General features: G+C 40.5%; 1 protein-coding gene across 1 annotated transcript in view; it reads left to right on the top strand.

The window, feature by feature from the left end:
* Nucleotides 1-12,000, top strand: part of MRPS27 (mitochondrial ribosomal protein S27) — a 100,209-nt gene that overhangs the window by 10,173 nt on the left and 78,036 nt on the right. The window contains exon 2 of the mRNA XM_061129578.1: nucleotides 552-629. Within this exon, the coding sequence (XP_060985561.1) occupies nucleotides 552-629 (78 nt within the window). The remainder of the gene's footprint in view (nucleotides 1-551; nucleotides 630-12,000) is intronic.

The raw sequence follows: 12,000 nt of genomic DNA on the forward strand, positions 1-12,000 counted from the left end.
ACGTGCGTCATTGTCACAGGTGTCATCTTGTGGGTTACCGCGGGTTTGGCTTTTAGATTCCTCTTCTTTACCCACTGGGTGCTCGGTACTCTCTGCTGTGTGTGAAATAAGGGTAAATGTGCTGATCCAAGTCAGATGGAAATTTTTTAGGACTAACTAATGATGATAAAGTCATTTAATGAGTTAAGCAACCATTTAGCAAGTATTTTGGGTTCTAAGAAGGAATTTTAAGGCTTATCTAGGCTCTTTGTCAGTGGAAGCAAATGGCTCCTAGGTCTAAAGTATTAGGAACAAAATCAGCAGCAGGTTTACTCATAATATTATAACAGAAATTTTAACAGGTTTTCTGCATTTTCTTCCTGTGAGAGGTTGAATGCATGTTATCATGAACTGAATTGTAAACCTGTGCAATATTGATTACAGTTTCATAACAGATCTTTAAATAGTCTAGTAAATGGAAAATGTGGCAAAGATATGCTTAATAAACACACATGTATAAACTGAACATGTATTGAAACCATGCCTGTTGAGGTAATTGTTTTTTTCCTCAGGTAAAAGATGCCTACTTTCTGCAGCATATGTGGACAGCCGCAAATGGGAAGCAAGAGAAAAAGAAGATTGTCACCTGGGTAGGTACTTACTATGCTATTATATATATCATTTCCAATCACTCCATGTTTGTTACTGTATATTCATGAGATATATGTGAAATGCTTTTATGATAATCCAATCAAATAAGCATATTTTAAGTCTTAAAAGAATTAGACCATTGTTTCATATGTGGTAGAATTATTTTTTCTTTCTTGCAAATTTCTCTTTCATTTTTGCCTTGACAGTCTCTCTGGATTATGTAAACATTATTTTGTCTTGTTTTCTGTTCATTTTTATCATATAGTTAGTTACCATGCATCCTGACTTTATCTGCAGAATCAGTCTTTATCATGATAGTTGAAAAATGATTATTTTCCAAATTCATTAATACTTCCACATTTACTAATTAGTACTCAGTATTTACTGTAAACAAGAAGCCTCCCTTTTCTCCCACTTTTTGCTCTTTCTCTGTTTATTATCAGTATGATCTTGTAGATTGCTTTTATTCTCTTAATGATTCATTACCATCCTTAGCATTATTTCATTAGCCAGATTCTCCCGAATTCTCTCAAATTTGGCTAATGGAAGCCCTTTCAAGCTGGCTCCATCTTGTACCTTTCCTGCTGTAACCCTGAAATCAGTTGCAATTAACCCTTAAACAATGGAGGTGAAGGGCACCCACCCTCAGCACAAAAATCCTCTTATAGCTTCTAGTTGGTCCTCCCTGTAAGTGGTTTCTTCCTAGCCAAGTTTTCATCTACGGATTCAGCCAACTGTGGATCATGCGTGTAACCCTAGTACACGTTTAGTGAAAGAAATGTTTGTGTGAGTGAGCCTGCACAGTTCAGACCTGTTTTGTTCAAGGGCCAACTGGATTTCTCCAAAGAGGACTGGTTCCTTTTACTAGGGAATGGTATTAGAAACCAAGGTCTATGCACTAGGCATCCCCTTGCTACTGTGGAATTTTTGCATCTTTGCCCATTTAGTGCACAGAGCTAGGGAAAATATGTATACATACACACATAAACATACATATGTTCTCATATATATATATGAGCTTACATGTACATATTTTACAAATTATGAGTTCATTCTGAAACCTCAGTTCATCTCTGCAGAGTTCTTCCTTGCCTTCCTGTCATCCGTACTTGTATCTCCCTTCTGTACTGAACACACTGGCTCCCAGCAGGGCCAGTTTTTCCCATTTGCGGCTGTCAGTCTCGGTACTGCCTGTTATCATTTCTGACTTCTACCCAGTGAAAAGTGAAGGTGAAAGTCGCTCAGCCATGTCTGACTCTTTGAGACCCCATGTACTTTACAGTCCATGGAATTCTCCAGGCCAGAATACTGGAGTGGGTAGCTGTTCCCTTCTCCAGGGGATCTTCCCAACCCAGGGATCAAACCCAGGTCTCCCCCATTGCAGGAGGATTCTTTACCGCTGATCCACCAGGGAAGCCCCTTCTACCCAGTAAGTACCAATAATGCCCTACAGTCATTTTAACAGTCAAAAAAGAAAAAAATACCACTAGGTATTCTGAAATGTCCTTGAGGGCCTTTTGGTACTCCTTTTGGGAACGACTATTCTAATGATGAAAGCAAATGGGCTCAGTTAATTATATTGCAGAGCTTATTCTGATGTGCCATATATGTGGAAGTACAGAAATGAAGATGAAGAATTTCATAAAAGCTATTATTAACACTTTCCTAGGTATGAGGGAAAATTAGGAAACAGCCATTATATTTGGTGCTTTGGTATGGATCAGCTCTGTTATTCGGAGACAAACCTAGGAAATATTGTCATGGATTCTTGAGTGAGCAGATGCTCTTTGCCAAAGAATAAGCATAACAGTCTCCAGTGAATATATACCCCACGGAGGTAACTGTTTCCTCTCTGTTAAGATTAATGTACTTAAAAAAGCAGTACATACCAGCCACCAATTACTGAATACTGTCCTGCCAACAATCCTTTCTGTACATCCCGAGGCCCTATCAAGTCAGAAGTGATTTTTTCTCTCATCCTGTATCTAACAGCACTTTTTACCTCGTGTGACGTGGTTCCAGAGTGTGCACTTGAAGTGAAAATGTCTGGGTGTTTTTCCTATCTCTGGCAGCTTTCAGAACCTATGTCTCTTAACTGGGTTCCTGTACCTATCAGGGATGATGATAATGCCTGCCCCAGATCATATTCTGACATATAGTAGCTGCTGCAGAAATACGTGAAAGGAATAATTTAGGATGTGAGGTGAGATGAGGTTTTGAAACTCAAACTGCTTGGAAGAAAAAGAGGCTCAGACAATATTTTCTTCCTACTGAGTAACAGAATATTAAAACTTGCGTTCATGTGTGCTATTACTGCGTGTTTTCCCTGATTCTTTTTCTGTTTTTAAATTTATCTTTGGCCATGCCTGTCTCCCTTGCTGCCTCGGCTCCCCTCTAGTTGCGGGCGGGGGTGGGACGCGGCTCTCCCTAGTTGGCTGATCAGGTGCGCAGGCTTCTCACTGTGATGGCTCTCGTTGCAGAGCCCCGGGGCACTCTGGCGCGCAGGCTTCAGTAGGTGCGGGCAGGTGGGACTCCAGAGCACAGGCTCAGTAGCTGTGGCGCAGGGGCATAGTTGCTCGGCAGCATGTGGGGTCTTCCAGGATCTCGGATTGAACCCGGGTGTCCTGCACTGGCAGGCGGATTTTTCACCACTGAGCTACCAGGGAAGCTCCCAAATTCAGTGTTTGAGCCTTCTGGCTGGGTTATGGCCCTGAGAATCGGGCGGTGCATCTGGGACTGCATTCCCATGATCGGACAGTAGGTGGCAGTGTGGCTCCTCCGGAGACCCCAGAAGCCAGTGGAGCCGGGTGTTTTGGCACTGCCCTTTGGGAAGCGTTTCCTTTCGGACGTGCGCGGTGGGCTGCCCTCGGCATGTGGAGCGGTCTGATTGGGCGCTGTGTTCTGGTGCGGGCTCGCTGATTGGGGGAAGGCGCGGGGGGCGATATGAGGCTTTTACTCCGCGCGTCCCCATTGGAGGGCATGGAGTGGGGTGCAGGGGATCGTGCTGGCGGGGAGCGAAGATGCATGGGTGTGGGTGTGGGGCTTTGGCCTCCCTCATCTTAAGTGATTTTGCTTCCACAGATACTGGCGGAGGAGACCTGGATTCTCTCGAATCGTCGTGCAGCTGCGGTGCCTCTGTTCAGTCTCATTAATGGTTTTGTGTTAGAGCTTTGGGTGAGGGATGATGGGGATCTGTCCAGCTTCCCGTCTGAGAGTAATTTATTATTGTGGAGGTCTAGAATAAAAGCAGGCGTGCAGTATACCTATACTGTAGTCTGGGGGCATGCAGGCCGGGTCCTCTGACACCAGAGTCAGAAGGCACCTTCTCTTCACTGCAGTGTGTGTGCCCAGCTCTGCGCTGAGCACTTCATGGGCACTGTTCCATGTCGTGTTCTCAACAGCCGGCTGAGGTAGCTGCTATTTCCCTTAGAGTTGAGGAAAACGAGACCAGATCCTAACATCTGCCTAGGGCTATACATTATTCTGGAGAAGGGTAGGCAACCAACTCCCGTAGTCTTGCCTGGAGAAACCCATGGACAGAGGAGCCTGGCACGTTACAGTGCATACGATCTTACAGAGTCGGTCGTGACTTAAGCGACTTAGTACATGCGTACTAATACATACAGTATTCTTTTGTCTTTCTGCTCAGAAATAGGTTTCTTAGTGATTGCTGTAGTATTTGCAACTCTGCCTTACTGTCTTCTCTTGCACTGAAGCAGTGGATCTCTTGCTTTTAAAAGATGTTTTTTGATTGTAGTATAATGTATTTTGAAAAGTGCACAATTTGTAATGTACAGATTGATGAATTATCACAAAGTGAACAAACCTGTGTAAAAGAACATTCTTACTACTCCGGAAACCCTTATTGTGGCTCGCATTCTCCTCTTCAAACCATTATTCTGACTTCTAATGAATGCTGTAGGTTATTACTTTTTAAAATGTTTTATGATAGAAAATGTAAAACATACAAAGGTAGAGTGAATGGTATAAGGAATCTTCTTTACCCATCACTTTTATTCAGCCACCTCATGGCCAATCTTTACTTCATCTCTATGTCTGCTTATTCCCCCATCCTGATCTTTTGGATGATTTTGAGACAGGTCTCAGACAGTATATATCATTTTACCCATAAATATTTCAGTTCAGTCACTCAGTCGTGTCCAACTCTTTGCGACCCCATGAATCGCAGCACGCCAGGCCTCCCTGTCCATCACCAGCTCCCAGAGATTACTCAAACTCATGTCCATCGAATCGGTGATGCCATCCAGCCATCTCATCCTCTGTCGTCCCCTTCTCCTCCTACCTTCAATCTTTCCCTGCATCAGGGTCTTTTCCAATGAGTCAACGGTTTGCAGCAGGTGGCCAAAGTATTGGAGTTTCAGCTTCAGCATCAGTCCTTCCAATCAACACCCAGGACTGATCTCCTTTAGGATGGACTGGTTGGATCTCCTTGCAGTCCAAGGGACTCTCAAGAGTCTTCTCCAACACCACAGTTCAAAAGCATCAATTCTTCGGGGCTCAGCTTTCTTCACGGTCCAACACTTACATCCATACATGACCACTGGAAAAACCACAGCCTTGACTAGACGGACCTTTGTTGGCAAAGTAATGTCTCTGCTTTTTATTTTTTATTTTTTTATTTTTATTTTTTTGTCTCTGCTTTTTAATATGTGCTGTCTAGGTTGGTCATAACTTTTCTTCCAAGGAGTAAGCGTCTTTTAATTTCATGGCTGCAATCACCATCTGCAGTGATTTTGGAGCCCAAGAAAATAAAGTCAGCCACTGTTTCCACATCTATTTCCCATGAAGTGATGGGACCAGATGCCATGATCTTAGTTTTCTGAATGTTGAGCTTTAATATTTCAGTGAGTGAGTGAGTGTGAAGTCACTCAGTCATGTCTGACTCTCTGCAACCCCATGGACTGTAGCCTACTAGGCTCCTCCGTCCATGGGATTTTCCAGGTAAAAATACTGGAGTGGATTTCCATTTCCTTCTTCAGAGGATCTTCCCCACCCAGGGATCGAACCCGGGTCTCCTGCATTGTAGGCAGACGCTTTACCGTCTGAGACATACCTCTAAAAGATAAGGATATTTTTAATACTGTTATAGCACCTATAGTATTAATAATCATTTAAATATGAAATATCAAGTCAATGTTCAAATTTCCTTAATACTGATACATTTTTTAATGATTATGCACATAAGGTCCAGGCAATGCAGCTGGTTATGTGTCCCCCCTTATCTTACCTCTTTTTAAATCTTTTAATGGAAACATGCAGAGGTAGAGAGAATAGTTGGAGACTGAAATGGCAGCCCACTCCAGTATTCTTGCCTGGAGAATCCCATGGACAGAGGAGCCTGGTGGGTTGCCGTCTGTGGGGTCACACAGAGTCGGACATGACTGAAGCGACTTGGCAGCAGCAGCAGAGAGAATAGTATATAATGAACCCCCATGGTGTGTCACCCAGAGTCAGTGGTTATCAGTTCCCTGCCAGTCTTGTTTCATCAAGCCCCTACCACCTCACCAGATTACTTTTTCACAAATTCTTGTTATCTGATCTTTTTATACTTATTTTGATATAAAAATAGGTAGGATTTAAAAAATATATATATATAATATCACTCATACCATTACTAAAAATTAGTAATTCCTTAACATTATTAACTATTCAGTCAATGTTCACATTTCCTCAAATGTCTTATACACTTTTTAATTCTTTTTAATTTATAGTTTGTTGAAATGGATTTCAGATAAGGTCCATATGTTGCGATTTGTTGACATGATTTTTAATCTATAGGTTTCTCTTCATCTATTTCTTGAAGAAAATGGGTCTTTTGTAGTTTCCCACATTCTAGATTTGCCATTTTCATCCTTATGGTAGTATTTAATATACCATCCTTATAAAACTGGCAGTTGGCGAGAAAAGCTTGATCAGATTTTTTGTATTTTGTTTTTTCTTTAGACATGAGTGCTCCATAAGCAGTGCCGTTTACTGCTGTCAGGAGGCACGCAGCACTTGGCTGTCACTTTAATGTTAAAGGCCATTTGTGAACATTGCTTAGATCCATTATTTTATTAGAAGCTGCAGAATGTTGCTCTTTTATTTCTATAATTTCTTCCTCATTTATTACACAGAAACTTTTTGTTAAAGAATTTCTTTTCATCAGCAGTTAAGTTATCCTGAGTTATAGTTTGTATGGAGAGGCAGCTTTGAAAATAATGAATTGACTGCCTACCATCCTATAAGGTTATCAATGAGGGTTTTAATTTTTTTTTTAATAGCATGAATTCATGGACTTATGTATTCCAGACATTTTAATCCATTGCAGTTTGTATTTTTTATTGAAAGAGCCTTAGATCTCCAGTTAGGCTCTGTAAAGCCCTGGTAGTTCTTGAACTTTCCAACTCAGATCAGAAGATTTCCATTTTAGACTGCTTCTGTACTGGGCTTCCCTTTGGTTAAAATAAACACTGAATTAAAGCTTTGTCTCTGAAATTTCTTCATTAGCTGTGCAGATCTACTGGGGAGGTACAGAGTGAAAGTTGGCAGCATCAGCCAGTTAGCAGCTGCTGAATCACAGACTGGGGCTTGCAGTGAATAGAATTCAGGAGAAAATCATGCTGGGGAACTGGGTGGTTAGGAGGGCAGGTCTTCTGGGGGAAGTCCCTGGGTTCCACGACAAGATCGCTTGATCATCCTGTTAGGGGCAAGAGCCTGGGTGACTTAAACTGAATAGGTTCTTGAGCCCTACTGAATTAAATATTTTATTTCTGACTTTTTCATTTTATAAGTAGTTATAAAGTAAGGGATACCTTTTAGTTTTAGTTACTGACCTTTTGTTTCTTGTTGTTGTTTTTTTTTTGGCGGGAAGGTGGGGGATCGGAATTCAGATTGAAACCAAGCACTGTGACCATCTCTCACATTATCTAGACACTTCTCTCATTGGCTGAGGTTTAGTTTTTCTGTATCATTTCAGCTGTGGAGCTTTTTGGCTTGTTGCAGTAGTTTTCCAAATCCTGCTCTTGGAGCTTGATGGAGATTTTCTGAGGCCTGCTTTCCTGTTCGCATATTTGTGACACAGATTCATTCGCTAGATTACATAGTGACCATCTGTTGACCATTTTAGAGGTGGGTCTGGCCTGTGTACATCATCTTCCTTTAGTCTTAGTATTATGTGTACAAAGCTTGCCTTCACAGTTTTTCCTTTATTATTTTATAGCTTCTGGTGACAGACAAATAGAAGGAAATCTAAATATTTATATTCAGAATGGTTCCTAGGTTAATTTTTTCTAATTCCTTCTATTATTTCCATACATGGAAATGGTCCTCTCTCCCTATTTTTCTTTTTAAATATGGGAAACAAAAACAGAGTTTCAGCCAGTGTTTTCCAGATCACTTCTTTTAGGAAATAAAGTAATAACTTGTACCTAGTTCCTTAAGAATTATATACATTAGATAAGGTATGCAGATGGTCCTACATCCTCAAAGAGCTTAACATTGACTGAATGGTTAACAATGATGTACAAGTTACACAGAAATCATGAAAAACTGAAACCATCTAATAATTTCTCACCTAAATCTCCCAGAGTTCAATAGAGGATCCAACTTTCCTTCAGAGACCTTCCTTGTCACAACTTTGACCCAGAGACTACCCTGCTTTGTAAGAGGCATCTTTCCTAGCACATCGCTACTATAGATTTTGTGGTCATTAAAAAGATTATCATTTTTTTCTCAGAATTTTATATACTTTGAAGCTGTGTTACTGATGTACACCATGTTAAAATTATCTTCCTGGGAAAATGGGTTTGTGATCATTATGTAATGACCATCTAACCTGAAAAAGGAAGGCCTTTTACTTTAATCTGTTGTGTCTGATATTAATATAGCTGCACCAGCTTTCTTTTGGCCACTTTTTTGCCTAGTACATTTTTCATACAGATATTTTTAGCTCTTCATGTGTTCATATGATTTATATAGCTGGATTATGTATTTTTAAAACTGATCTGACAATTGTCATGTTTGTAACTGGAAAGTTTAGTCCATTTACATTGTCATTTTATGATCAGTGATTTATTTGGACTTATTTCTGCCATATTTTGTGATTTGTCTCATCTTTATTCTTTTTTCCCTATCTTTTCAATTGGTTGTGGTATTTTTGTTTTTTACATTTCCCCCCTCCAAAAATTATATCCTCTGTTTCTGCTCTTTCAGAATGGTAGATTTTACCATTCTAACTCTGCATCTTTTAGAGGATTGCTTCATAACTTCTAGCATACTTATTTACTTTAAATTCTAGGGTTAATCACACTCTGCTGTCCTTTAGTCCAGTCACATAACCCCCAACCGTATGATACTGTCTAATATTAAAGTTTTGCCCTTTAAAACATGTAAACACATAAGACATTATTATATTAAACAATTTCCCACAGACCGAATCAATTTTATTTACTTACCATTCTTTCTAGCATCTCAAGTCTTTTTTAAAGGATCATTTTCCGTCTTCCAAAAATACGTCTTCTAAAAAACGCAACTTGTAAAAATTTCCTTTAGTGATACTCGTTGCTAATAAATTCAGTTTTTGTTTTAAAATGTCTTTATTTTTCCATTAAACTTAAAAGATAGTTTTGTTAGATGTGTAATTCTCTTTTGATTGTATTTACTCCCAGCATGTTATTCTACTGTTTTCTCTTGTTTCTAGTGAGAAAACAACGGTTGGTATAGTGGCTTTTCTTTACCTTCTGGCTACTTTTAGTCTTCTTATTTTTCAGTTTAAGTGTAATGTATCATGGTGTGAGTTTAATTTTACTTAGTTGACTTGAGATTTTTTGTTTCCTGAATCTGAGAATAGATGATTTCTATCAGTTCTAAAAAAAACTTAGCTATTAGCTCATCACGTATCAACTCTCCCTATTCTCTATATTAACAATGTCTTCTGGAAATTCGAGTTAATATATTTTAGACCTTACTATTCTATTTTCTGGGCTTCCCTGGGCCTGCAGTGTAGGAGACCCTGGTTCAATTCCTGGGTCCAGGAAGATCCCCTGAAGAAGGGATAGGCTACCCACTCCAGTATTCATGGGCTTGCCTGGTGGCTCATATGGTAAAGAAGCTGCCTGTAATGTGGGAGACCCGGGTTCGATTCCTGGGTTGGGAAGATCCCCTGGAGGAGGGCATGGCAACCCACTCCAGTATTCTTGCCTGGAGAATCCCCGTGGACAGAGGAGCCTGGTGGGCTACAGTCCATGGGGTCACAAATCAGACACAGTGGAGTGACTAAGCACAGCACATTCTATTTTCCATATCTCTTCATGCCTTTTTTATACTTTTCGTTTTTATTCATCTCTGCTGCAATCTTCTGTCTTGTAATTCCTTTTAGATCTTTCAGGTTGGTAGTTCTCACCTCACTTGTATCTAATCTGCTCTTTAACTTACTGAATTTCTTTTTTACAACTTTGTCGACATGTTATTTACATAGAATATACCACACATACTCAAAGTGTGCATTTTGACGAGTTTTGACATATGTATGTGTGTGTCTGAGCATGAAATCATCACTACCGTCAGGATGATAAGCATGCTTGTCACCCCCGCCCCCACATTCTCTCCTCCTCCTTTGTAGTCCTTTCTGCTCTTCCTGCCCACCTTCCCAGGAAACCGCTGGTATTCTTTGTTATCATAGATTAGTATGTATTTTCTATAATTTTGTGTAGTAAAATTAACTTTTTAAACCGCTTAAACCACAGTTCTCAAGTTGGTGTATCTCGTATGACAGAGGAAGTGTGGATTAGGGCCTCAGAGATGTGAGGCTGACTTCGTGGCTTAGAATCCTCGGGTCACGGCATCCTCGCTGTTTCCCTTTGCAGAGTCCATTACTATCCAGTTCACCTTCACTGCAGGTATAACCCTAGGCAGTCCTGGCTTTACCTGATGATCTGTGAAACCGCTTCCCACCTTACAGAGGCCTTGGTTCTGTCCCGTCCCCTGAAAGTCATTGAAACCGCAGCTCTGTGTCCCTGGGGCCGGCAGATGCTCTCAGATAACCGCTGCCGTCAGTAGTCCCTTAAACACGCAAGGTTTGTGCTTCCGTCTTGCCTCTGATGATTAGACCTATCTTCTTGAAACCTCAGTCATATGTTTGACAGTTTTTCTAAACATTTTATTTAGATGTTTTATTTTTGTTGTAGGGAGACTTTTTTTAAAAAGCTATTCAGTCCACCTTATTGCTGAGATGAAATTTAGTTTAATATTATCTTCAAACTTAGCGGCAACATCCGAGACTTGTTTTGTGTTCCCTCCATGGTAGCTCTCAAACTAACTTACTTAAGTGCTTGCCAGGCTACCTCACAATCTCCTGGGGCTTTTGTTTAAAAATTTGTATTTCCATGGTCTCTCCTCAAACCTATGAAATTAGAGTTGCCCTCTGGGTGTGAAGCCTAGGAATCTGACATTTTAAAGTCTTAAAGCCTCTCAGGGTTAACCAGGATTATACTTCGAATAGTGTGGGGGTCCTCAATAAAATCCTTTATGTCCTTAGACTATCAGCGATTTTTTTCCTTCAAACAAAAAGAACATTTTCATACAAACATACACTTCGTTTTCTGGACATATTTCCCCATTGTCTATACAGCTTTAAGTTTTATTAAATGAAGGATTCAAATTTCAGGCCCATTTTCCTTTAGAGTCTTTGTTGACCTCAACCATCCACTGCAGTGTGTGTTCCTAAGGAGATGAGTGACAGGCAAGAAGGCATCTTCTATGGCACAGCCCTTTGAATAAAACCTGGGCATCTGATGGCCCCTCGCTGAGACGTGACGTGTGACTGTGACTGCCGAGCCCACGGTCCAGAAGCCTGTGGCGCCGGCCCGCTGCAGGCCACAGCTGCCCCAGCTTTTGTGGCCATCCCTGTTCGGTGCGGTTTTCTGCTTCATTCATCATGCCTCTGCTATCATGTGAGGTGATTGGTGCATATTCTATTTAGCAGTAAACCTTTCTCTGACTTATAGTATGCAAATATTATTCATCAGATGCTGGCTCTACAGCTGTTGCCTTTTTTGAGGCCCCAGTTGATTTCACTTGACTGAAGATATCTTGGTGTAAAAGATTAAAGTGGAATCTTGACTCTACACTATAGAAGCCAACTCAGTCCAAATGTTTAGCTACATACTGTGCATTATATGAAACCCACGAAGAAATGGAGCTCATTTTAATTCGGCCAGTAGATCCAAATCTTGCATTTTTTTGGTTAAAATTTAAATTTTGAGTAAAGGGAGTTGATTCTTTATATTGCCTATCATCTCAACATAAGAGTCTTGATTATGAAGAGATCATAAAGATTTGGTGTCTTGGGAATGCTGTTTAATGTCATTC

The sequence above is a fragment of the Dama dama genome, chromosome 25 (assembly GCF_033118175.1).
Source record: "Dama dama isolate Ldn47 chromosome 25, ASM3311817v1, whole genome shotgun sequence".
NCBI lineage: Eukaryota > Metazoa > Chordata > Mammalia > Artiodactyla > Cervidae > Dama > Dama dama.